The sequence below is a fragment of the Berghia stephanieae genome, chromosome 12, assembly GCF_034508935.2.
Source record: "Berghia stephanieae isolate SIO BIC M18660-M18661 chromosome 12, UCSD_Bste_1.3, whole genome shotgun sequence".
Lineage (NCBI taxonomy): Eukaryota > Metazoa > Mollusca > Gastropoda > Nudibranchia > Aeolidiidae > Berghia > Berghia stephanieae.
The window spans coordinates 30,473,723-30,499,030 of NC_088371.1; the positions used below are offsets into that span (position 1 = coordinate 30,473,723).

Sequence of the window (25,308 nt, forward strand, 5' to 3'; positions counted from 1 at the left end):
ATCTATTTTTATATAGGTGTGAAGTTTTGGGGAAAATCCGTAAAATGGCCAGCAAGGAGAGAGTTAAAACATAATGACAGTAAGACAGAAGTGTTGATCCCATTGATTTACCCTGCCTGGAAAACATTTGTCATGATTCCGTTTCCGTGTCTGACCATGCCAAACATCATAGTGTTATTTTAAACAACACTTTATCCATGGAGCATCAAAGTAACAATAATATGGTTAAAGTTATGGAATTTGAACTCCGAAGAATTGCAAAAATGAAGAAGTATTTATAACAATAATAATAATATATGGCACTTGTATAGCTCATAACCATGACTAGGTCATGCTCTATGCGCCTCACAGTTACAAGAAAGACAATCTAAATTACACACACACACAACACACACACACACACACACAATCACTTTCAGTTATTATTCAAAAGAAGAAAAACATTGATATCGAATATATGTAAAACATTGAAATAGCATTGATATGCTTTTGTAAAAAAAGTAATGTTTAAGCTTTGATTTGAAAGCATATAGACTTGACGCTTGACGCTTCACGAATAGCCCTGGGAAGATCTTTCCATTTTTGAGGACCAAGGGTTGACAACGATCTCCCACCATGAAATAATGAAGTTGAAGTGTTGTGTACTTGAAGTTTAGTGTGGTCAGATGAAGACCGTGTTGTGTACTAGAAGTTTAGTGTGGTCAGATGAAGACCGTGTTGTGTACTAGAAGTTTAGTGTGGTCAGATGAAGACCGTGTTGTGTACTAGAAGTTTAGTGTGGTCAGATGAAGACCGTGTTGTGTACTTGAAGTTTAGTGTGGTCAGATGAAGACCGTGTTGTGTACTAGAAGTTTAGTGTGGTCAGATGAAGACCGTGTTGTGTACGAGAAGTTTAGTGTGGTCAGGTGAAGACCGTAGCATTCTAGATGGGGAAAAAGCATTTATGAATTCATTAAGATACCTAGGTGCTAAACCATTACGGCATTTAAAGCAGATAAGGACGATCTTATATTCACCCTTTCTTCGTTGGATGAAAAAGGGTTTTGAAACCTGAAGCGTTCCGTGTACGGTTTTTGTTCTGTTTTAAAATTTGTTATATTCCTTCTTTTCCTATTACTTTTTACAGTCCTCAGCTTATAGCAGTTTAGTGTCACTTTGACTTGAATAAGTATTTGGGATCTCTACGTTTTACTGGCATTTAAAAGCCAACATAGTACGTATCATGGCAGTTGGGATACTGTTTGATGGGTGGAGCTTTGCATTTCTGATGCCTATTGACATATCCCAACCATCCAGGAACACAACACGGTTTGTAATATCCTTAAAAACGTCACGGACCATTCGAATCATAAATGTGGCTAGAACATCCCCACCAAACATGTGATTATTTTGCCATTGAACTGTGGAAATATGCGGCCCTCGGAGGCCTACGATAACGTCTTTGTTTCGGTAAAAGAGCTCGAGAAGAGACTCGCGTAAATTGACCAGTCGATAGTGGAAGGCGCTGAGATGGGACGATGCAAGATGTAAGTAATAATGAATTATAATGATGTGTTTTCCAGTAGACGGAATGGATTTTAGATATTTCCTCATTCCTCCATTGAGATACAAAGACATCCATTCTGGCCGGAGATATAACGGGTGTTCATGGGGACGAAACACTACGGACACGTTGTTCGCTTCGTTCCTTCCTAGGAGTGAATCTGGCCATTTCGTGTAGTGGGGAATGTAACTACACGACAAAACGGTACACAGCATCATCCTGATGCGGACGACATTGGAGTCACCAATGAACCAAACGTTTGTGGAATGCAGACATTTCTTGACCCATTGTGGTGTCAGTTCCGGCTCATGACAAATCATCGAGGTCCACTGAGGTCCTTTAGTCCAGTAACCTCGAGGTGATTGTTTCTCCCAAGTTATCTGTGGATCGCTCTTGAAGCAGGGAGGTAATATTGGGTCTTTGGCTGGAATTGGAGACATGGAAATCAATAGAAAATCAATCATTTTTTTAATGCATGCGAGAATGATATTATTTGACATTATTATTATCTGCGATTCTGAAGAATCTGCTTTATCTTTCTATTTGAGGGATTCTCTTTCAGCCCATCATCAAGATATCTGCCCAGCCTTAATAGATGTATAGATAGATATTATTATATTTTAGTATCATTATTATCATCATTATTGTCATTATTATTATTATTATTATTATTATTATTATTATTATTGTTATTATTATTATTATTATTGTTATTATTATTATTATTATTATTATTATTATTATTATTATTATTATTATTATTATTATTTTTTTTTCATTTGATCTGTTTTTGTAATAAAATTGAAGCTTACATTCAATTTCATATTATTTTTTTGTTCAGAGGAAGTGACTCTTATTTCTGTTTGAACTAACTGTGGCAGGCATTATAGTTCCCTATAAGAAATCAGTCGAAGATGCCATTGGCAGGGTTAATAGGTGATAATAAGGGTTAATAACAGTTACATCTCATCGGATTGTATATTCCAACTACAGTAGTCCGATCCAAGTTGAAAATCAAGACAGAGTTAGATAGAATCTTAAAATAAAAATTAAAATAAATAAAATTCCCTTCATTCATCCCCAAAGGGAAATTTGCCTTTAGGGCCTATTCCAAGGGAAGACTGGAATAACCCAGGCGTTAGCCGCAGAGCGGAGCCGCAAAGTGAGCTAGGGCGAGATGACTTGCTCAAGGCCACAGAGGGCAGCGGCGGGTGATTGAATTCTTTACCTTTCCGGTACGAAGCAAAGACCGTACCACTGAGCCAGGCTGCCCCTTGTTCCTTTACAGTCACTATCTATCTTCAGAACTATAATGCCCATGGAGCCGGATCAAACAGAACCAGCTACCCAATCACTGCTAGGCGGACAGAGGGGTCAGATTGCACCCGATATCGACCTTGGTCCCCTTGCGTGTGAAGCGAGTGCCCTACCAACTGAGCTATCGGGACCCCCTTGTGTTACTGGTGAGGCGTACGAATGTTGTTGCGGTCCCTGGTGATTGCTCAGACTACTTTAGAAGTAGAACAGATACTCTTTTTAACTTTGATATCCCTAATTGTAATATTGCCTAACAGGCGTCATGTCCCATCCTACATGTTAAATGTTGCTGTTGACCAAGGACCCCTTGTAAAGCGCTTTGAGCACATTTAGTGGATATTGCTCTATATAAATCTCAATTTAAAAAACATTTTACCTATATTATCCTTCACCGTGATGACAATATCGTGTTTGATGACTGTCTTGTTTGCTGGCCTGGAGAGTTGGAAAAAGGCTTGTATTTAAAAGTAACAGTAAATATTGTTGGCAAGAAGAGTAATTTATATGTTGAGGATGATAGTAATGATGATGATGACAACGAAAATGACGACTACGACGACTACGACGACGACGACGATGATGATACTGCTGCTGCTGCTACTGATGATGATGATGATGATGATGATGATGATGATGATGATGATGATGATGATGATGATGATGATGATGATGATGATGTGAATTTTAATGGAAAAAAAACCCTCAATCATCCATAAAACCAAAGAACATAGAAAATGAAGTAAAATAAGTTCTGCCAATACCTCTAAAGACGTTTCTTATTTTATAAAACGACTATCTTGGCAGCCAACTAATAGTAATAGGGTGAACAAAATTAAGAATGTCAACAACACCGCAATCTAAAAAAAATTGAGTCAGCCAAAATACTAATTTGTTGAGAATGTTAAGGAGTATCTCAGATCACATACATGAATGCATTGAAACGGTGGACATTTTTGGAAATGTAACAATCTTCTATTTTATATTTTAACATAATATATCCAGGATGACAGAGATCCAAAGACTATGTGGGGACTATCTATGTGGTCTTGTGGTATGACACTCGCTTTAGGTCCTGGCCTCGCTCGGTGCATAGTTGAGTCCTTGGAAAAGGCTCTTTACTCACATTCTCTCACCGTATTCAGGTGTAAAATGAGTACATGGCCGTTAACAGCGTTGTCTCTGTCTGAAAACAGTGTAATATCACCTAACAAGCGCCATGTCCCGTCCTATATGTTACGTGTTGCTGTTGGCCAGCGACCATATGTAAAGCACTGAGCCCTTTTAGTGGATATTGCTCTATATAAAAGCTAATTTTTTAAATGCATTGAGACAATAGACATTTTTGGAAAAGTAAAAATCTTTTATTTTGGAACTTAACATATAGCCAGTGTGATAGAAGGTATCCAAAGATCCAAATACTAATATTTTCTTTAATGCTCTTTTGAGTCATCTTTGCCACTTTCGCTCTAATATGCATTTCGTATACGTCTTCCCGATGTTAAGGGTTTCTGTCTTCATAGTGATGTAACTGTTGCTGCTCGAAGCTCGAAGAAATAAATAACAATGAGAAATTGAATGTAAGCTTCAATTAAATTACGTAAACAGATATGATGGACGTTTCGGATTTCCCCTTTATCAACAAACAGGATGAATGAAACACTACAGATGAATGAGATAATGTGAGATAATTATCTCATTCATCTGTAGTGTTTCATTCATCCTGTTTGTTGATAAAGGGGAAACCTGAAACGTCCATTTTATCTGTTTTCGTAATTAAATTGAAGCTTACATTCAATTTCACATTGTTATTTATTTTTGTTTTCATAGTGAGAAATGCATGGCGTGGAGAAGTGCCAAATGAAAACAGAGAATAAAAATATCGCGGCGTCAGAGCCAACCTGGGGTCCAACTGAAACGGCATCCGCCTGGCTGAGAGATGAAGATCAGCACCGAGCAGTCGCACTACACGCCTACCCTCAATACCAAATTTTCCCTTCCCACTATTAATTTATAACGTCTCACGTAACTGACCACCATATTTCTTGTCAACAAATTGCAAAAACAAGATACAAATGAGGTGGACACCTCTATGTCATGCTCCTCAATATTCATCTCAAATTCCAATTTACGTTTTTGTTTGATTAACCTTCCATTTACAATTGCTTGATATGAACCACTCCAATCAGCTTATAGGGAAAACCTTAACACCGCTGTTAATGGTAGTAAACAATTTGAATTTAAATGCTGGTAATAATGAGGTGAACATTTTATTTTTGTTGGACTTATCATTGACCATAACATTCTATTGAATTGTTGGACTTATCATTGACCATAACATTCTATTGAATTGTTGGACTTATCATTGACCATAACATTCTATTGAATTGTTGGACTTATCATTGACCATAACATTCTATTGAATTGTTGGACTTATCATTGACCATAACATTCTATTGAATTGTTGGACTTATCATTGACCATAACATTCTATTGAATTGTTGGACTTATCATTGACCATAACATTCTATTGAATCGACTCGAACGCTGTTTGGTATCAAGGAATTGACGTTGAAATTATCGAATCGTTTTTAACTAATCGTCGACAGACTGTATTGGATAAAAATGTTAAATCACCTGATCATCCTCTAAAGTTTGGTGTGCCTCAGGGATCGGTATTTGGATCCAGTTCTTTTCACAATGTACATGAATCCCCTTGGATCTATTATTTCTGACTTTAATATACATTACCAATTTTATGTAGACGATAGTCAAATCTTTAAGTCAGCAACTTACGACCATTTACATATTTTAATTGAACGTTTCCAATCTTGCTTTGTTAAATTGAAAAGTTGGATGGAACTGAAAAGACTAAAACTTAACGAGAGTAAAACGGAAATAAATTTGTCGCTATGAATGTAGGGGTGAATCAATCGTTTTAGGAAATAGTGTAATTAAAATTGCTAAGGTTGTTCGAAATCTGGGGGTACTTATCGATTTAGATTTGTCTTTGACCAGCCGAGTAAATCATATCGTAAGGTACATTGAAATGAGAAGGTTGCGGCATTTTAGACATCTCATTACAAGATGCCTAATTCTCTAATACTGTCAAAGCTAGATTATTGCAATTCTGTCATCTCTTCTATAAATAAAGATATAATAGAATTCCTTCAGCAGTCCAGAACAATGCTGCCAGGGCGCTATGTAAAAACCATATATTATTATTATTATTATTATTATTATTATTATTATTATTATTATTATTATTATTATTATTATTATTATTATTATTATTATTATTATTATTATTATTATTATTATTATAATAATACTATTGTTGTTGTTGTTGTTGTTGTTATTGTTATTGTAGTTAACCACGGAATTTATTTTGAAATCTAGGCTGATGTCCAAAATTTCTATTTTTATTTGGCTGCATAGGTTTTTTGGGGTTTTTTTTTTATTTTGGTTTGTTTTGTTTGGTTTTTTGGGGGGGTTTTTTGGGGGTTTTTTTTGTTTGTTTTTTGTTTCTTTTTTTTTTTTTTTTTGGTTTGTTTTTAATTATTATTAATGATCAAGTCTCTTATCTCTTATTTCAGAAAATGTCTTAAAGGGAGAGGGGACTTGTATCGGAGGACAAAAGATGAATCCACCATCATTAATTCATTACCACCAGGCCATGAAAAACTAGAGCAGCCAAGACTAAATCATCACCTGAAAACCCAACTTACCTAGACATTGTCCCAACCATGAGTGCCTCGGCAGATGAAAGATGTTTGAAAGGTGGTTGTGATGCAGGCCAGACGGCCATCCAGTCATTGCACGATAATCTGTGACAAAATTGAAAAAAAAAAATTGAGCTTTTATATAGCGCAATATCCACTAAACGTGCTCAAAGAGTTTTACAAGGGGTCCCTGGTCAACAGCAACGTTTAACATGTAGGACGGGACATGACGCCTTTTAGGCGATATCACAATTTTTTCGGACAGATACAACGCTGTTAACGGCCAGGTACTCATTTTACACCTGAGTACGGTGAGAGAATGTGAGTAAAGAGTCCTTCTCCCAGGACCTTCCCGAAAGCGAGTGTCATACCACTAGACCACATAGCCGCACAATCATCATACATTAATTTGTCTATTAATCGAGGGCAGTTATAACGAGCGTGGAAGGGTTTTATTGCATTGTGTAATAGGCTTCAACAGTCGTGACGTCACTTTCCTCGTAATGACCTAGTAACTGGCTCTAAACTACCGGAACAATGGCGGACGCCCTAATGAAATACTTCTCCGACGACCATAAAAGTGTATCCAGAGGAGAAAAACATAAAGCTGATCATGTTTTGACTTTTATACATTCTGATCACATGACATGTGAAATTGTTCTAGCCAGCATGAAGAATAAAAAGTACCAATTTTCTTTGTTTAGGACCAATCTGCTTGTGACCGGTATCCCGATCATGTCGTGTCTGCAGCCATCACCAGGGATTGATCAGAAAGTATGACTCTGTGTTTGCAGGCGTTGTTTCAGAGAATATGCTTTCTAACATTGGCATTCAAAAGCTTGATTAAAGTGGATCATATGTGACATTGAATGGCAGAAAATGTGAATCTATGTGCTTCTATATGGTCTTGTAGTTTGACATCCGCTTTCTGTTCGAGTCTCGCTCAGCGCATAGTTGAGTCCTTGGAATAGACTCTTTACTCACATTCTCTCACCGTACTCAGATGCAAAATGAATACCTGGCGTCAACAGCGTTGTCTCTGTCGGAAAATTTGCAATATCGCCTAACATGGTCGTGTCTCGTTCTGCTTGTAGCTGTTGTCGGGGAACCTTTGTAAAACGCTTTGAGCACATTTAGTGAATATTGCGGTTTATAAAAGTTCTAGTTTTTAAAGCTCTAGTAATCTGTGATCATGGCTTGAACATCTGGTCAGTGTACTGATGATATATCATTGAAAAGTTGGCTTTGTAAATAGTGTATAATATTTGTTGCTATTTCGAGACTAACCTTTTATCCAGGGGTCTTCCACAGTAAAATGGCACGGTGTTCCACATGGTGAAGTTACAGATACAAGAACGCCCAGGGACATTGGGGGTGGCGTGGCAGAGAGTCACCTTTGGTAGTTGAATATAGAATAATTTACAATACAACATAGTATGGAGAAAATAAACTATAAAAATGTGACCCCTCGTCTCAAAGCGTTATTATGTCGGGATGGACCAGAAGCTAAAAAAGTAAAATTATATTTAAACTGGTAAAAAATATGAAACGTTGGAATTTAACACAGTAAACTATGATATTCTTCCCCTCTATAAAGCATATAAACCCAACTTAAGCATGATATCTCTGGCTACAAATTCCATTTTCAGCTTCTTAATCATCCCGGCTTACTACCGTTTTGAGACGAGGGGTCACAAATGATAATATTATTAATGCGTCTATGACTCCACACAACACATGAGGCTATCAGTGATTGAATTCTTTTTTCAAACCAACGAATACCGGATGGCACCAAATATGAACGGAGACACAAATGAATTGCTGCACACCCTAATCAACCAGTTATTTGATCATCTCGATGTCGGCAAAAATATAAGTGATGTGAAAAGGTTTGTTGCATCAACTGAACAAAGGATACAGTTTTATCAAATGTTTGATATATCTTGAACTCGCAACACTATTTCTTTAAAACTTAAGCTTTTATATAGCGCAACATCCACTAAATGTGCCCCAAGCGCTTTAGAAGGGGTCCCTAGCCAACAGCAACACTTAACTTGTAGAACGAGACATGACGCATGTTATGCGATATTGTAATTTTTTTCGGACTGAGACAACGCTGTTGACGGCCAGGTACTCATTTTACACCTGAGTACTGTGAGAGAAGGTGAGTAAAGAGTCGTTTCCAAGGACTCAACTATGCGCCAAACGAGGCTCGAACCCAGGGCCTTCCGATCTGAAAGCGAGTGTCATACTGAGCTGACAAAAGGTCTGTGTTTTTAATAAGTAGGAGTGAAATATCTGATCAATGTTATAGTGATCATATAACGTTATAACAAGTGTAATTAAATGACAAATTGCCATATTTATGGACAATAAAGATCTATTATTATTACTATTATTATTATTATTATTATATTATTATATATTATTATTATTATAGTTATAGTAGTAGTAGTAGTAGTATAGTATAGTAGTAGTATAGTAGTAGTAGTAGTAGTAGTAGTATAGTAGTAGTAGTAGTAGAGTAGTAGTAGAGAGTAGTAGTAGTAGTAGTAGTTAGTAGTAGTAGTAGAGTAGTAGTAGTAGTAGTAGTAGTAGTAGAGTAGTAGTAGTAGTAGTAGTAGTAGTAGTAGTAGGTAGTAGTAGTTAGTAGTAGTAGTAGTAGTAGTAGTAGTAGTAGTAGTAGTAGTAGTAGTAGTATGTAGTAGAGTAGTAGTAGTAGTAGTAGTAGTAGTAGTAGTAGTAGTAGTAGTAGTAGTAGTGTAGTAGTAGTAGTAGTAGTAGTAGTAGTAGTAGTAGTAGTAGTGTAGTAGTAGTAGTAGTAGTAGTAGTAGTAGTAGTAGTAGTAGTAGTAAGTAGTGTAGTAGTAGTAGTAGTAGTAGTAGTAGTAGTAGTAGTAGTTAGTAAGTAGTAGTAGTAGTAGTAGTAGTAGTAGTAGTAGTAGTAGTAGTAGTAGTAGTAGTAGTAGTATAGTAAGTAGTAGTATAGTTAGTAGTAGTATAGTAGTTGTAAATATTATTATTAAAACTAAACGCTTCAATTGAACCTTATGGCTCCTAAAAACACAAATCTACAGACAGGCTTGAAAAATTGGTTACTAAATATTCTGTGGTTTGAGTGTTTATTTTTTTTTAAACGTGATTTTAATGTCTTAACGTCTTAATGTGTCCAATTATTTTATTATAATTGAGAATAAGAAATGGTGACTAATTAGAGGAATAGTTCAAAATTTTCAATTACAACGTAAGAACTGTAAATTTTAAAAAGAAAGAATATAAAAAAACCGTTTTGATTTTCTTTGTCTTTCAAACTCAGCCTGGACAGATGATTATTGAGCTTTAAAGACATTTAAAAGAAAAAAAAAGGAAAGCCATCAAATCAAAACACAACAAAAACACGACGAACTGCAGCGGGAAAGCAAAGGAAGTTATTATTCCCATTATTCTGACATAATTCTGCCATTATTCATATGTATGGGAAGGGAGAAAACACCATCAAAATATTAATGGCATATATCCTACACACGGTTAGTTCCCTTGAATTTTGCATTATAAATATCAATGGATAAATCTTTCTCTATTTATACCGTCGACACTCGACACTGTTCAGTATTAATGAGTGCTCATTTTTATCTTTTACTCTCGTGTAAATATCGAATGCAGTAGACAACAACAAAAAATAATCATAATTATAAAAAAGATGACCACAAGCATCAGGTAAAAGACGACTCGCCCCCATTGTGCGGCTCGGCGCATAGTTGAGTCCTTGGAAAAGGCTCTTTACTCACATTCTCTCATCGTACTCGGGTGTAAAATGACTACCTGGCCGTTAACAGCTTTGTCTCTGTCTGAGAAAATTTATAATATCGCCCAACAGGCATCATGTACCGTCCTACATGTTACACGTTGCTGTTGCCCAGGGATTCCTTGTAAAGCGTTTCGAGCACGTTGAGTCAATATTGCACTGTATAAAAGCTCAATTATAAGCTCAATTAATTGTAAATTTTAAAAAGAAAGAACATTTTTTAATCGTTTTGAACTTCTTTTTCTTTCAAACTCAGCCTGGACAGATGATTAATGAGCTTTAAAGATATTGAAAAGAAATAAAGTAAAGCCATCAGATCAAGACATAACAAAAACAAGACGAACTGCAGCAGAAAAGATAACGATTTATTATTCCCATTGTTCTGCTATAATTCTGCCATTATTATTTGTATGAGAAGGGAGATAACATCATCAAAATATTAATGGCATATAGCTTATACACGGTTAGTTCCCTTGGATTTTGCCATTGATAAACCATAAGCTATAATACCATCGACACTGTTCAGTATTAATGGATGTCCGTTCTTATGTTTTACCCTCGTGTAAATATCGAATGCAGTCGACTATCACTATAGTTGTCATTGTTACCACCACTTCCAACACCGCTCATTCCATCTAAGCCACCACTTTTACCATGGCTGACAAGGAGTTTCATACCGTACGAGAAATGATCACAAAATATTCGAGGCAAACACACAGCACTAAAATCAAAAACTCTCAGAGAGATTATAAAATGTTGTATCTTGTCTCATATTCTTCGATTAGAAACGTGAACTTTAACAAATTAAAGAAACTTTCAAACCGATTTATTATATCCGAAACAAATTTATACGTTAAAAATATGGATTGAAATTCAATTTTAACCAGCTAACTGCCTTACTTTAGAAAACCAGGTATGTTTAAGAATTGACCAGAAAAACTCGCCCTTCAAATATCAACCGATTTAAATCACACTCATCTTGGCAAAAATCCTCAAACCTGGGACCTCGCGAGGTCTTCCTTCATGTCCAAGGTATGCGAGTTTTTGACAAAATGATAGTCTTTTAAACCGATCCAAACTTGAAGGACCAATTTTCCTGCTAAAATGTTTAAAATGAGTCCTTGGAAAAGACTCTTTACCCACATTCTCTCACCGTACTCAGTTGTAAAATGAGTACCAACTGGCTGTTAACAGCGTTGTCTCTGTTGGACAAAAATTGTAATATCGCCTAACAGGCGTTATGTCTCATTCTACATGTTACGTGTTGTTGTTCGCCAGGGACCCTTTGTAAAGCGCTTGGAGCACATTTAGTGGATATTGCGCTATATAAAAAGCTCTAGTAAAAAAAAATCATCACCCCCACCCCCCACCCCCCACCCCCACCCCCTATTCAAGCAACAAACCTCAAGCTTAAAGTCTCTTCCAGCTCCAGACATGAAGGGCCACACTGGTCGTTCTGAGCGGATTGATTTTTACAGCTAAAATCATGAGAAATTTTGTTACCTTTTTTAGTGGAAAGTATGCAAAAATATCTGGAAAAAACATTTCGACATCTTGATAATTGATTATGTATTAATCTATCTGAGCAATTATCAAGGTGTCGCTTTACTAAATTACAACTAATTTTGAAGTTATACCTCCTCTACGTCATCGTGTTTGAACCGACCATAAATGAAGCGATAGCTGCCAATCCTTGCATGATGTAGAGCTGCCCGGATGTATTCTCTAGGGTAGATCACACCAATGTTCAGCTGCAGATGAAAAGGTTGGTAAATTATAAGATAATGTAAATTAAATTGTCGGGGTTGTATTCCGGCACCTAAGACAAGATGTTAAATAATAATGATGATTATTTTCACCGCTATATCGGATTTATTGCATGGAGACATTTACACCTTTTTCTACTCTACTCCGCGATTTCCCTATTTTGGTTTTTTTTTTTTTGTTGGTTTGTTTGGGGGTTTTTTTGTGTTTTTTTTTTTTTTTTTTTTTTTTTTTTGTTGTTATTGCGCACCAAAATTTTATGCGTTGTTTTAAATCCACTCAACTTGTAACTCCTTAGTTACATACCGAACGCCTTTTTTTTTTTGGTTTAATTTCCAAGATCTTTCTTCGGAGAGGACTTTAAAATATATCTTTCGTCTATCTGGAATTCGGTAATGTATTTATGGCTTTATTGTTTTTTGTTGTTGGCTGAAGAAGGGTTTTGAGCCCGAGACGTTCCTTGTTTGGTATTTAGTTCTTTTTTTAAGCTGTTATATTCAATTTTGTTTATTACTAAATAATAATGAATTGAATTTACAATCAAAGAAAAACATGTTCATTTTTTTGTGTTGCGAACTGTAAGATCGTTGTATTGCATTGATAGCACATGATATTGCACTCTCGAGTTACGCATTCTGAACGATTTCACATCCTTACAAAACTTTGACAGCATTGAAAAAGAGGTCGGAATTCTAAACGAAAGCTTACAAAAATTGTTTCTGATAACACTCAGCCAATTCTAAATACTTAATGAATCTTTCAATAAGTTTTATTCGTCTCTTAGATTAAATGACTTAGTGGTTTGATAGTTTGATGCCACAAATTGTTTGTGTAAACTGCATATCATTATACATATTATTGAGCTTTGAGATTTTTGAGCGTGTTTTTATATAGCGCAATATCACTAAATGTGCTCAAAGCGCTTTACAAAGGTCCCTGGCCAACAGCAACATTTAACATTTAGGACTGGACATGACGGCTGTTAGGCGATGTTACAAAATTTTTTTCGGACAGAGACAACGCTGTAAACGGCCAGGTACTCATTTTACACCTAAGTACGGTGAGAGAATATGAGTAAAGAGTCTTTTCCAAGGACTCAACTATACGCCGAGCGATGCTCGAACCCAGGACCTTCCGATCTGAGAGCGAGTGGCATACCACAAGACCACATAGCCGCACACGTGTGAAGGCAGATATAATGGACAATAACATTTTTACAAGAATAACCGGCTTACCAAAAAAAAAAAAGAAAAGAAAGAATATTTTTGACATATTCAACTCACATGTGTCTGTCCTGTCCAAAACGGTGTCACAGTGATCAGGTAGCTTCCATTTCTAAGATCTTCAACATGACCTGTAGCTGAAAACCGTTTGCCAGATCTGGTATTGGGATCTTCTTCTATCCAAACCCTCAACTCGTCTCCACCCAGCGGTCGTTGGTAGCCGTATCGATTGACGAGATCCACACGAAATGATATCGTTTGATATCGATTACATATCACGTTGCTTTTAATAATCGGCCGTTCTCCATTGGGTAAGAACCAAATCCTTGATAATTCTAAGTCGGGTAATTCGTTTATATCCTTCAAGGGCGGTTTGCTCAGGTAGTCTTCTTCCCAGGGGAAGAGATATTCGTAGGATTTAAAAAGGGGTTTTCCTTTAATTGTTCCATGTTTGAGTGCATTCTCCCAACCTTCAACTGTTTTGATATTCGATAAATCATCCTTGCACCTACAGTTGTGAATGCACGAGGGGTGTGTCTGTGGACAAAATCGGAAGTCGATCTCTGCCAATGTGACTTGTTTCCTAAAGATCAGAGACTTTTCTCGTTGGTTTTCAGTCGGGGTGGTGGTGGTTTGATTGAACTCGGACAGATTTTGTGTTTTGAGATGTTGGAAATTACTCGAGAATTTCATCAGTTCCTGCTTGATAGAATACAGCGTATCACGATCTTGGTCCAAAGTAAAACTTGATCTCTCACGGTTTTTACCATAAGACCATGGACTGTTGGGATTGGACATTCAGTGATTTAGCGTCACGGAAAAGGACAAACAAAGAAGACCGAAATTTTATTATTAGGTTTTTGTTACGATCATTTTGAAACTCTACATAGACAAACAACTTCATAACATAATATCAATATCAACATTTCATATTAAATTCATGTTTGAAATTATCAATTTGAAGATTATCACAATGAAAATTAAAAAGTAAAATGATATAGAGTAGCGCGAGGTTTGGGTGCAAAACTATTGTTAGTCGAGTTATGATAGTTTTGCACTGAGATATATGTTGTGCGTTGAAATACTGCGCACCTTGTGTCCTGTCGATATTCCTATCATATAAAAAGCAAAAAGGTTATACAAATTTGAAGAAATATCTTAACTAAACGGTTACACATTTGTGGAATTAAGACTATTGTAACTTGACTTACAACCAGTTTTTACTTTTCACTTCAAATTCCTGTATCGTAAGTAAGAATTATGATAGTCTCTTTGCCAAATAAGTGTCAAACTGTTAAACATAAAATTGTTGTTTTTTTTGTTTGCTTGATTGCTGTAAACGATGCTTTGTATCATTACCGTTGCTCGCTTCTCGGTGTTAATCACAACCCATAGAAAGTTATCAAAATCATTGTTTATATGTGTACAAAACATCAATGCCTTATAAAATCTTTGATTATATTCATAGCTTTTATTTTAATATTAATTTATATTATATTATTATTATTTATGTATAAACTCCAGAGTAATCACCCCTATGGTTCTTAGAACTTGTTTCAGATACCGTAACTCATAATATATTTGTCTATTAAAAACTCCGAGGTACGATAGTTTTAGTTCTGTTCTATCCTCAAAATATCTCAACAAATGATAGGCTTGCTTCAAATAAAATACTTTCAAATTATCGTAACTTTAATAACTTATAATCCAAACAATATTTAGTCTCGCCACTTTTTACACAGTATTGGTAAATTTCACGGATATCCACTGATTATTGTGACTTTTAAACAGTTTTTTGTCTCCCCTGAAAAGTTGTGTTTTTAATATACGATAGTTTTGCACCCTTCACTCGAGCGGACTTCATAAGTTGCACTTTTTACCTTGAGTTCATTAATTAATGATCCAAGACTTTCCATTTTGTTGGTCTAAGATTAGAGGACATAATTTACTCGTATTTCATGAAAACAATTCTGTCTTGCCGATATTCTTTTAGAGTACCAGTTCCCAATTAAATCTAAGGTATTCTATTCTCCAGCTTCGTCTGTAATATCAGGCAATGATCGTGTACCATAAGAAAGACATAGATTGCGCCCAGTGCATGTGTGTGTGTGGGGGGGGGGGGGGGGTTATAAAATTTATCAAAATTTTAAAATTCATTAATGCCACTCAGAGTGCAATCAGGAAAATATAACTTTGAAAGTCGTTGGTAAAAGAAACACTTTGACTTTGAGTATCTTGGGGGTTTTGTCTTTTATCACTCAAACACAATAGCAGCAAGTTCTTGCGATACCTAATTTCTTTAGCAAAACATGCTCTACAACACACGGTAATTTTTTTTTTAATTTTGTGATGTACCAGGGAAATTTGAATAAGAAAAATGTTGGTTGTATCGTAACGACGATTTTCCTATTCTTGGGAAGGAGAGAGTTAACACCCTTTTCCCTAAAGCCCCCCATAGACGCCGACATCCGCTGGTAGCGGTACGGATGACCTATCGCTGTGACCCGATCCCTGCGTTTATCGCAGATGATTTTTGCCCACATACGGGGAGATATTTTTTTTTGAGGCGATCGTCGATCGGGGGCGTGGCAGTATAAAAAAGTGGACAATTTTTTTCGGATTTTCGCTGTTTTCACGTCGGATTCGTGATCAGCGTCAAATTTACAATAGGTTTGATACTAAGAACTGTGTGTTTACTCCAAAAATGGGTGAAATTAGAAATAAATTTTAATTAATAGTGAGGCTATGTGGCCGACAGAACCGATCCCAGTTACTGCCTGTTATTCTATCTTTCGTCTTGGGCACAATAGTGATTACTTCTCACTAAATTATATCAATTAGACTGTTGAAGGAACGAAATTGACATCATTCCACTCTTTGTTATTGTATTAAGGCAGTCATTTTGGTAATTAGTTCTCACTAAATTATATTAATCAGACTTTTAACGTTCAAGGTTACTCGTAGTTTTGTGTGACGGTACGTTATTTCCGACTGGTGGATGTTGTGAGGATTTTACCTAAACTCATAGCATCGTCCAAGATATTCGCATCATATGTAGCAATAGCTATAATAATCTAACATGTCGAGAGAGAGAGAGAGAGAGAGAGAGAGAGAGAGAGGAGAGAGAGGGGGGAGAGAGAAAGAGAAAGAGAGAAAAATTTACTTGCGCTATATATACCGCTATATTCAATAAAGGTGCTCAAATCACTTTATAAGGGTCTTTGGCCAACATAAAAACATGTTAGACGAGACATGACTGTTAAGCGATATTGCAATTGTTTCCCGACAGAGACGACGCTGTAAACAGCGAGATACTCATTTTAACAGTGAACAAGGTGAGAGAATGCGAGTAAAGAGCCTTTTCCAAGGACTCAATTATGCGCCACTCAGAGCGGGACTCGAATCCAGTACCGTCCGATCCAAAGGCGAGTGTCATTTCACAAGATCACATGCATAGCCGCACAAAAAAGTGATGAGAGAATAGATTTATATGTATTGAAGGAGGAGAGAGCGGATGGAGTGAGTAAAGTTCTTGGATATTTATAGAAGGAACCAAATTGGCTTTACTCATCTCATTGTTAATGTTTTTAGACACCCATTTTTATGATTAGTTCTCATTAAAATATATCAGACTATAACGTTCAAGGTTCCATGTAGATCTTTGGGCTGGAGTGATATTTCTGGCTGGCGGACTTTGTGAGTATTTTAATTTAACATAGAGCATCAATAGAAGGAATGAATTTGACGTTAGTCAACCCGTTGTTATTGCTTTTAGACAGCATTTTATAATTAACTTATCACTAAGTTATATCAATCAGACAATGAACGTTCGCGTTTGCAGTTTTGTGTGTTAATATGTTATACCCCGATGGAGATGTCGTGAGTATTTTTCCAATACGCATAACATCAATACATTTGCAATCCGATTTAAGTTTAAAAGCAACGTAGACCACGGAAATTTTTCCATTTTGTGGACAATAAAGATTCTTTATTTATTATTATTATTATTATTATTATTATTATTATTATTATTATTATTATTATTATTATTATTATTATTATTATTATTATTATTATTATTATTATTATTATTATAAAACAAATCGACAGTGTTCCCGTGGCAGGTTAAACGGGTACTCCTCGGGACTACTCGCATTCGCACCCCCCCCCCCCCCACCACCACCACCACCACCACCACCACCACACACTCACACAGCTCTTTTCTTTTTTTTTTCTTTTTTTTTTTTTTTTTTTTTTTTTTTTTTTTTGGGGGGGGGGGGGGGCGTTGTTTGTAGATTATAATTCAAGGTTACAATGCCCACCCCTGTCATCACGTAGTCAAGGCTTTTTGGCATCTGCCAATCCCAAATGTCTGTGTCAAGGTCGACCGTCATGTCGCGTCAACGGGTGAGGAGGAAAAAAAAAAAAGAACTGGCATATTATTATATCATTACATTGAAAATTATGAAAACTATTTTTTATTTTGTATGAAATCCTTTATAAGTTTTACGATGAACAAGAACGAAACTTTTGCCATCTACCTCTTCCTGGCGCAACATTTATAAAAATATTATTTAAAAAAAATAATAACACAGCATTTATTTGCCGCAATATCCACGTGCTCAAAGCGCTTTACAAGGGGTTCCAAGGCAACAGCAATATTAGACTTGAAAGACGAGACATGACGCCTGTCAGGCGATGTGACATTTTTTCCCAACAAAGACAACGAACGGCCATGTTCTCATTTTACACCTGAGTACGGTGAGAGAATGTGAGTAAAGAGCCTTTTCCAAGGACTCAACTCTGCGCCACTCAGAGCGGGTCTCGAAACCTGAACCTTCCGATCCGAAAGCGAGAGTCATACCACTTGATCCATCACAAAACAGGGAGGGGCACTTTTCTGTCGGCCACATAGCCTCAATATTAATTAAAATTTATTTCTAATTTCATCAATTTTTGGAGTAAAAACATAGTTCTTGGTATCAAACCTATTGTAAATTCGACGCTGATCACGAATCTGACGTCAAAACAGCGAAAATCCGAAAAAAATTGGACAATTTTTTATACTGCCACGCCCCCCGATCGCCGATCGCCTTGAAAAATATTAAGCAAAGCGGGCTTTGCGAGCGATGGACCGTACCTAGGTTTATCGGCCAGGTATTTGGCCACACACATTGCGTTTTCACCCCGGTTGGCCTGATCGTGGTTCGGACGCCTATCAAAACCGTGCGTGTATGGAGCCTTTAATATACCACATCGGGGAGTCAAGAAGGCTAACAAAATAAAAAGGAGAGGGAATTAAAGGCTCAAATTTTGGTTTGCGTTATAAAAGAGCTTTCTTTTTCTTATTTTTAAGTATGAATGCGGTGTGCAAGTCCTACTGCGATGATAATGTAACTGTATTTTAAACAATGTGTAATGAATATGTATTTACGTGTATCTTTAAAAGCGATTTTCTTCGGGGTGTGTTCTTATCTTTGAACCCCCTCTCCTTCAAATGTAAATAACTTGGGCCCTAATTAATATAGTTACAAAATTCAAACTGAATTTTGTTTTATTTTTAATTGCCTCTATCCATATTTGTAACATCCGACGGGTTTTGTCAGATCACTTCATATTTTACCTGTTCCGGGGAAACAGCAACAATAATAAAAAGATGAGAACAAAGAACAGCAGAACCATCTTGATAGTTGCAGGATTTCGAGCCATTTTCATTTCCAACGTCTGCCACCTATCTGAGGGTGGATGACAAACAGAAAAATTAGCAACAGAGGGGGGGAAAAGGTAATTAAAATTAAAATAAAATAAAATTCCCTTTATTCATTCCCATGGGTTAATTTTTCTTTAGGGTCTATTCCAAGGGAAGACAGGAATAACCCAGGCGTCAGGCGCAGTACAGCGCCGCAAAGTGAGATAGGACGCGGTACCTTTCGGGTACGAAGTAAAGGCTGAGCAGAAACATTTTGATGAAAAGTAGGAAATTGGGGAGCAATAGGATTCAATAGTCTGATGTCACGTCCGCCCAGCGACAGGCAGCTTGGTTCTAAACAAAGAAAATCGGTACTTTTTATTCTTCATGCTGGCTTAGAACTTTTTCACATGTGTTGTGATCAGAATGTATAAAAGTCAAGACATGATCAGATGTATAATGTTTCTCTCCTCTGGATACAGTTTTACGATCGTCGGAGAAGTATTTCATAAAGGCGCCCGCCTTTGTTCCGATTGATTAGAACCAGTTACTAAGTTACTATGCGTCATTGCGAGGGAAGTGACGTCACAACTGTTGAAGCCTATTTTCATTTTAAAGTTAGTCATTGTGATTATTGGAAAGTATTGTATTGTATACCTGTCTGTAATCAGCAAAAAAATATTAACTGGCACTCAGCAAAAAATACTCGATTTTTAATTTTTGTTAAAAAGTTCAAAAAGTGGCGCGTTATTCATGTTGCTAATTATAAAAGCATCGCCCGATATTGAAACATTTTCAAAAACAGCAATTTTGAAATGGGCCAGGGATGGAATCTTAATATGCATATGAACGTTTTGTTCCTTGATGAATCGCTTTTCGAAGTTGATTGTAGATAGACTCTTTCTTGAATGACCCCTTTAGTTCAAGTACCCTGAACTTCGTCTTGTTGTCGAGTTACCTCAATAGTATTCAATAGTCTGATGTCACATCCGCCCAGCAACGAGCAGCTTGGTTCTTAACAAAGAAAACATGTACTTTTTATTCTTCATGCTGGCTAGAACTTTTTCACATGTCATGTGATCAGAATGTATAAAAGTCAAAACATAATCAGATTTATAATGTTTTTCTCCTCTGGATACACTTCTATGCTCGTCGTAGGAATATGTCAAAATGGCATCCGCCATTGTTCCGATAGTTTAGAACCAGTTACTAAGTTACCATGTTTCATTACGAGGGAAGTGACGTCACGACTATTGAATCCTATTGTGAGCTTGCCTTGTTATCATTCAGTATCGGGGTTATCTAGATTCTATGCCACTTTGACATCCTCAATGATAATGTTGTAAACGGCCTCTTGTAGGCACAGTTGTTCATAGTCTACCTGAAGACTGATGTGTCTTGACGTGAACACTAGCCTTATCGATTCACACCATAGCAGTATCGATATCCAGAAAAAAAAAAGATTTTTTTTACCAGTGAGTTTTTTTTTAAATGATCTTTCCTTAATTTTCTTTTTGAAACTACTCTTTCACAGTTTGCATCCTTCCTTATGGTAAATGACACGGTCTCTAATGAGTTCTCACGTCACAGATTCAGATGTTGTCCAAACTGTCTCCTTTGTATGAACGGCTATGTGGTCTAGTGGTATGACACTCGCTTTCGGATCGGAAGGTCCTGGGTTCGAGCCTCGCGCTCGGCGCATAGTTGAGTCCTTGGAAAAGGTTCTTTACCCACATTCTCTCACCGTACTCATGTGTAAAATGAGTACCTGGCCGTTAACAGCATTGTCTTTGTCCGAAAATTTGTAATATCGCCTAACAGGCGTCATCTCCCGTCCTACATGTTAAATATTGCTGTTGACCAGGGACCCCTTGTAAAGAGCTTTGAGCACATTTAGTGGATATTGCGCTATATAAAGCTCAATTTAATTTAATTTATGAACCACAGCTGTTAACAGGCACACTGATTTGAAGTCTGAGGTCTTTTACTTCGGCTTTCACGTCATTGTCATCCATAACTACTACTGTTGATTCCGTTCCTTTGTTCCATTCGACTGAGTTATGCAACCAATCCCACTTTCTAAGGTGACCCGGAAGGACCCGGGTTCGATCCCCAATTCGGGCATTGTCGTTTTTTTCCTTGAGCAAGATTATTAACCCCCAATTTGATCACTTGGACAACATGGGTGATTCCTGTTGACATCAGACATCTTGTTTGATGAGTTATCTATATTCCCTCGTCGATTGCGTAGGTGATGATGTCTTATGATGTGGCGGAAAAGGCATAATTTTTTTTTAATTTTTTGCTTGTTGGTATAATAATAAATGATAAATGACATTATAAATAGCGCCTTACCCCTATTAATTTCAGCCGGCTCTATGCGCTTGATATGAAGGAATGTTGCCAATTTTACAAGCATAGCAGGTGAGTTATATTTCCAATATCTTAAGACTAGGAAGCAATAGTGTGATGTCAAAAGACAGGTTCCAATCTCCGTGGAAGTGTGAAACCAGTCCTTCTAAGAACTGGATACATACTTTGTGCTTTTGATCTTAAACAATATAAACATAAATGGTAAACAAACTTACATATTAAACTAAAGAAAAAATAAATAAAATTCCCTTTATTCATCCCATTGGGGAAATTTGTCTCTAGGGTCTATTCCAAAGGAAGACTGGGATAATCCAGGCGTCAGCCGCAGTGCAGCGCCGCAAATTGATCTAGGGTGAGGTGACTTGCTCAAGGCCATACAGCGCACCGGGTATGAAGCAAAGACCATACCGCTGAGCCATGCTGCCCAAATTAGCGTGAATTATGACACCAGTAGATACAAATAAGGATTTCTTTCTAAAATAAAAAAAAAAACTATATCTCTACACGAACAGTACTAATACTAAGCATCTCCTGGAAATATTAAAACACTTTGCTGTGTCCCACCAAATAATATATACATATTACTATTAAGCAATACACGATGCGTATTGTTCACAAACCTTGTAGAGCAATATTCCATTACAATAGACTGGAACAAGAATTGTATCAAATCATCTACATTGACCTCATTGCTGGACCTCAATAAAACCGTCACACATCTGAAAGGCGGGATTACTCAGCCATGGACTTGACACATTAACAAAAAAAATAACCTTCCTACATAATATTTGCACATAAGTCTTTTTAAAAGTCAATAATATGTGATAGATTTTTATCTCACAGTACCACGGATGTTGGCAAAAATCGTCTTCATTTTATTTTATTGCAGATTATTAGATAGTTTATATACTTGCGATCAAAAGAAAGTATACACATTTAAATTCGTCGTTAATTTTTTATCCGTTGGCGTAGGCGAATGATTTTCCACGGAGTTGTTTACCATTAGCCTTTCTGTGTACCGATGGTTGATGTTTTTGTTTTTGACCTGAAATTCGCTCACCACGTCGCGCACGTGCTAAAATGACGTTTTAGCCCCTGACACTAGACAGGAAGTGTGTATATTAATGTTTTTGCCATCCTTGTCTTCTTGAAACATTTTCAAGGCAGGAAAACACAATGCATGCAAACTACCATCCATTAATCTACGGGATGTCACGGCTTAGTTAAGAACAACACATGCACGTGCCATTGGTCATCTTCAAGCTGGACAGCCTGTTGTCGCAAGAATGCTTAATATCACAAAGAGAACTGTATATTCGTTAGTCCCTTATAGTTTGTGTCATTTCAAATCAATCCACTGACGATTTTAAATGTGTATAGGCCTACTTTCTTTGATCGCAATTAGCCTATAGATAATATGCGCTTGGCTAAGAAATTCACAACATTGCCATCCGGAAGTATCACGGATCAACACACAAAACTACGTGTAACCTTAAACGTTTATAGCTTGGTTAATACAGTTTAGTGAGAATTACTCATAAACGCGGATGGCAAAAAACAATAACAAAGACCCTAGTGACGTCAACTTCATTCTATCTATATATAAAACAACCCTGTAACGGGCAGGAGTCCAACCCTACGCTGCAAAAACATGGTTCTCTCTGGAAACGGGTCACATTACGTACGTAATTTTCCACGTGGTCTTATTGTTGATGTGTATGAGTGTGAGTAGTATAGAGCAACCAGTCACCACATCAAAAGCTATAAACAACGTTTATATCGTTTTTACGGGGAACATCATCACATCATATTGCAATTTAAACACCTGATCTGAAAATAAATCGATAGTTGGGTGGTTAAATTATTTAATAGACACTCTACAGTGTAGAAAGGTGATACCTACTGTTATCAATGGTTTGAAAGCTCATCGTATTTCCAATTCAATAGACATCTCTGTCAGACAGTCCTTTGGAGTATAAGGCATAAGTCGTTCTCCTCTCTCTCTCTCTCTCTCTCTCTCTCTCTCTCTCTCTCTCTCTCTCTCTCTCTCTCTCTCTCTCTCTCTCTCTCTCTCTCTCTTTTTTTTTTTTTTTTTTTTTCCCTCCCTCTTTTCTTTCTTTTCCCCTCTAACAACCACGTGTTATCGCTCAAATATAAAATAGATTTTACATTTCAAGGGAGTGTCCTTGGCTCTTGTATGAAAAATGTACGCGGGGGGGGGGGGGGGGGGGGGGGGGGTGACCAAATGCAAAGTTATACGTTTTTTGTGTGATGAGGCAACACGATATTTATCTTCTATTTATTTCTATTTATACAAATACTTTAGATTTATTGAAGCTGTTTCACATAATAAATTAAAATAAACCCGACAATAGTTTCTGCAGCTTTCACTTTTAAGTGTTTTGTTATTCCAACCATTCAAGCATGGTGTCAAAATAATACTACGACGAAATGGGTCAACTGTACTGACAGATGCATCATCCTGAAAAGAGCAACAATGTTGATAAAGAGGTAAAATAATTATAATAGACAAATAGGCTTCAACAGTCGTGACGTCACTTCCCTCGTAATGACGCATAGTAACTTAGTAACTGGTTCTAAACTATCGGAACAATGGCGGACGCCCTTATGAAATACTCTTCCGACGAGCATAAAATGTATCCAGAGGAGACAATCATTATAAATCTGATAGTGTTTTGACTTTTATATATTCTGATCAAATGACATGTGAAAAAGTTCTCGCCAGCATGAAGATTAAAAAGTACCGATTTTCTTTGTTTAGAACCAAGCTGCTCGTTGTTAGGCGGACGTGACATCAGACTATTGAACCCTTTTTAAAGTGTTGAAGGGAAATTCTGCAAAGATAATGAGAAGCTGCGATGATTTAAATTGGATTGAAAGGATAAGGTAGTCCTTCAGAGCCAATTATTACGGTTTCTATTGCGTGAAACAGACAATAGCATTTGTTTGCTACTCTAGGACACTAGTCTATTGCAATGTAATTCCAGCTAGGGGTGGGCAGGGGGGGGGGGGGGGCTCAGAAAATAGTCTTGACATCACCCAGGATCGATCTCGGTGTCTTTGCGTGTGAAGGGAGTGCTCTACCAACTGAGCTATTGGGACTATTGGATTAACACCTCAAAATTAGTTCCAAAAACATTAACACCTTCAGCTGCCGCAAGGCCTTATCCCCCAGCCACAGCTTTTACAAGTCCTACTACTCGAGCCCCAACTTTTACAAGTCCTACTACTCCAGCCCCAACCTTTACAAGTCCTACTACTCCAGCCCCAACCTTTACAAGTCCTACTAATCGAGCCCCAACCTTTACAAGTCCAACTACTCAAGCCCCAACCTTTACAGGTCCTACTAATCGAGCCCGAACCTTTACAAGTCCTACTACTCAATCCCCAACCTTTACAAGTCCTACTACTCGAGCCCCAACCTTTACAAGTCCTACTACTCGAGCCCCAACCTTTACAAGTCCTACTACTCCAGTCCCAACCTTTACAAGTCCTACTACTGAGCTCCAACCTTTACAAGTCCTACTACTCGAGCTCCAACTTTTATAAGTTTTACTTCCAAGCGCCGTAACGAGCCTCGATTGAAAACTTAATCCAACTAGAGATAATAAGCTGTCTGATTAAATAAATTCATGAGATACAACATAAACAGATACCAGGCCATTCCCTTCCCGTCACGAATCATGAGGTCATTTCTTGTGAAAGATCAGAAAACCCTAAAAGGAAAAAAGTATAAAAGCTTTGAACTCATATTAGAATTGGTGAAAGAGATGAAAAAGCACACCATAAAAGGAAAATTTATATAGCTAGGACTAGATATTAAAAATGATGATATAACAACATTATTACTATGTT

At 37.0% G+C, this 25,308-nt stretch overlaps 2 protein-coding genes across 2 annotated transcripts in view; both read right to left on the reverse strand.

Annotated features, from left to right (window-relative positions):
- Positions 1-25,308, reverse strand: part of LOC144957920 (uncharacterized) — a gene marked incomplete in the record, with an annotated part of 128,166 nt that overhangs the window by 62,900 nt on the left and 39,958 nt on the right.
- On the reverse strand, positions 256-22,773 carry LOC144957922 (NXPE family member 2-like). Its single transcript, XM_078889478.1, has 8 exons — positions 22,053-22,773; positions 18,994-19,105; positions 13,431-14,151; positions 12,021-12,134; positions 7,867-7,973; positions 6,586-6,684; positions 3,237-3,295; positions 256-1,967 (listed from the first exon to the last, which is right to left on the reverse strand). Exons 2-8 carry the CDS (start codon positions 19,083-19,085, stop codon positions 1,189-1,191), a joined length of 1,971 nt encoding a protein of 656 aa, XP_078745604.1. The 5' UTR covers positions 19,086-19,105; positions 22,053-22,773; the 3' UTR covers positions 256-1,188.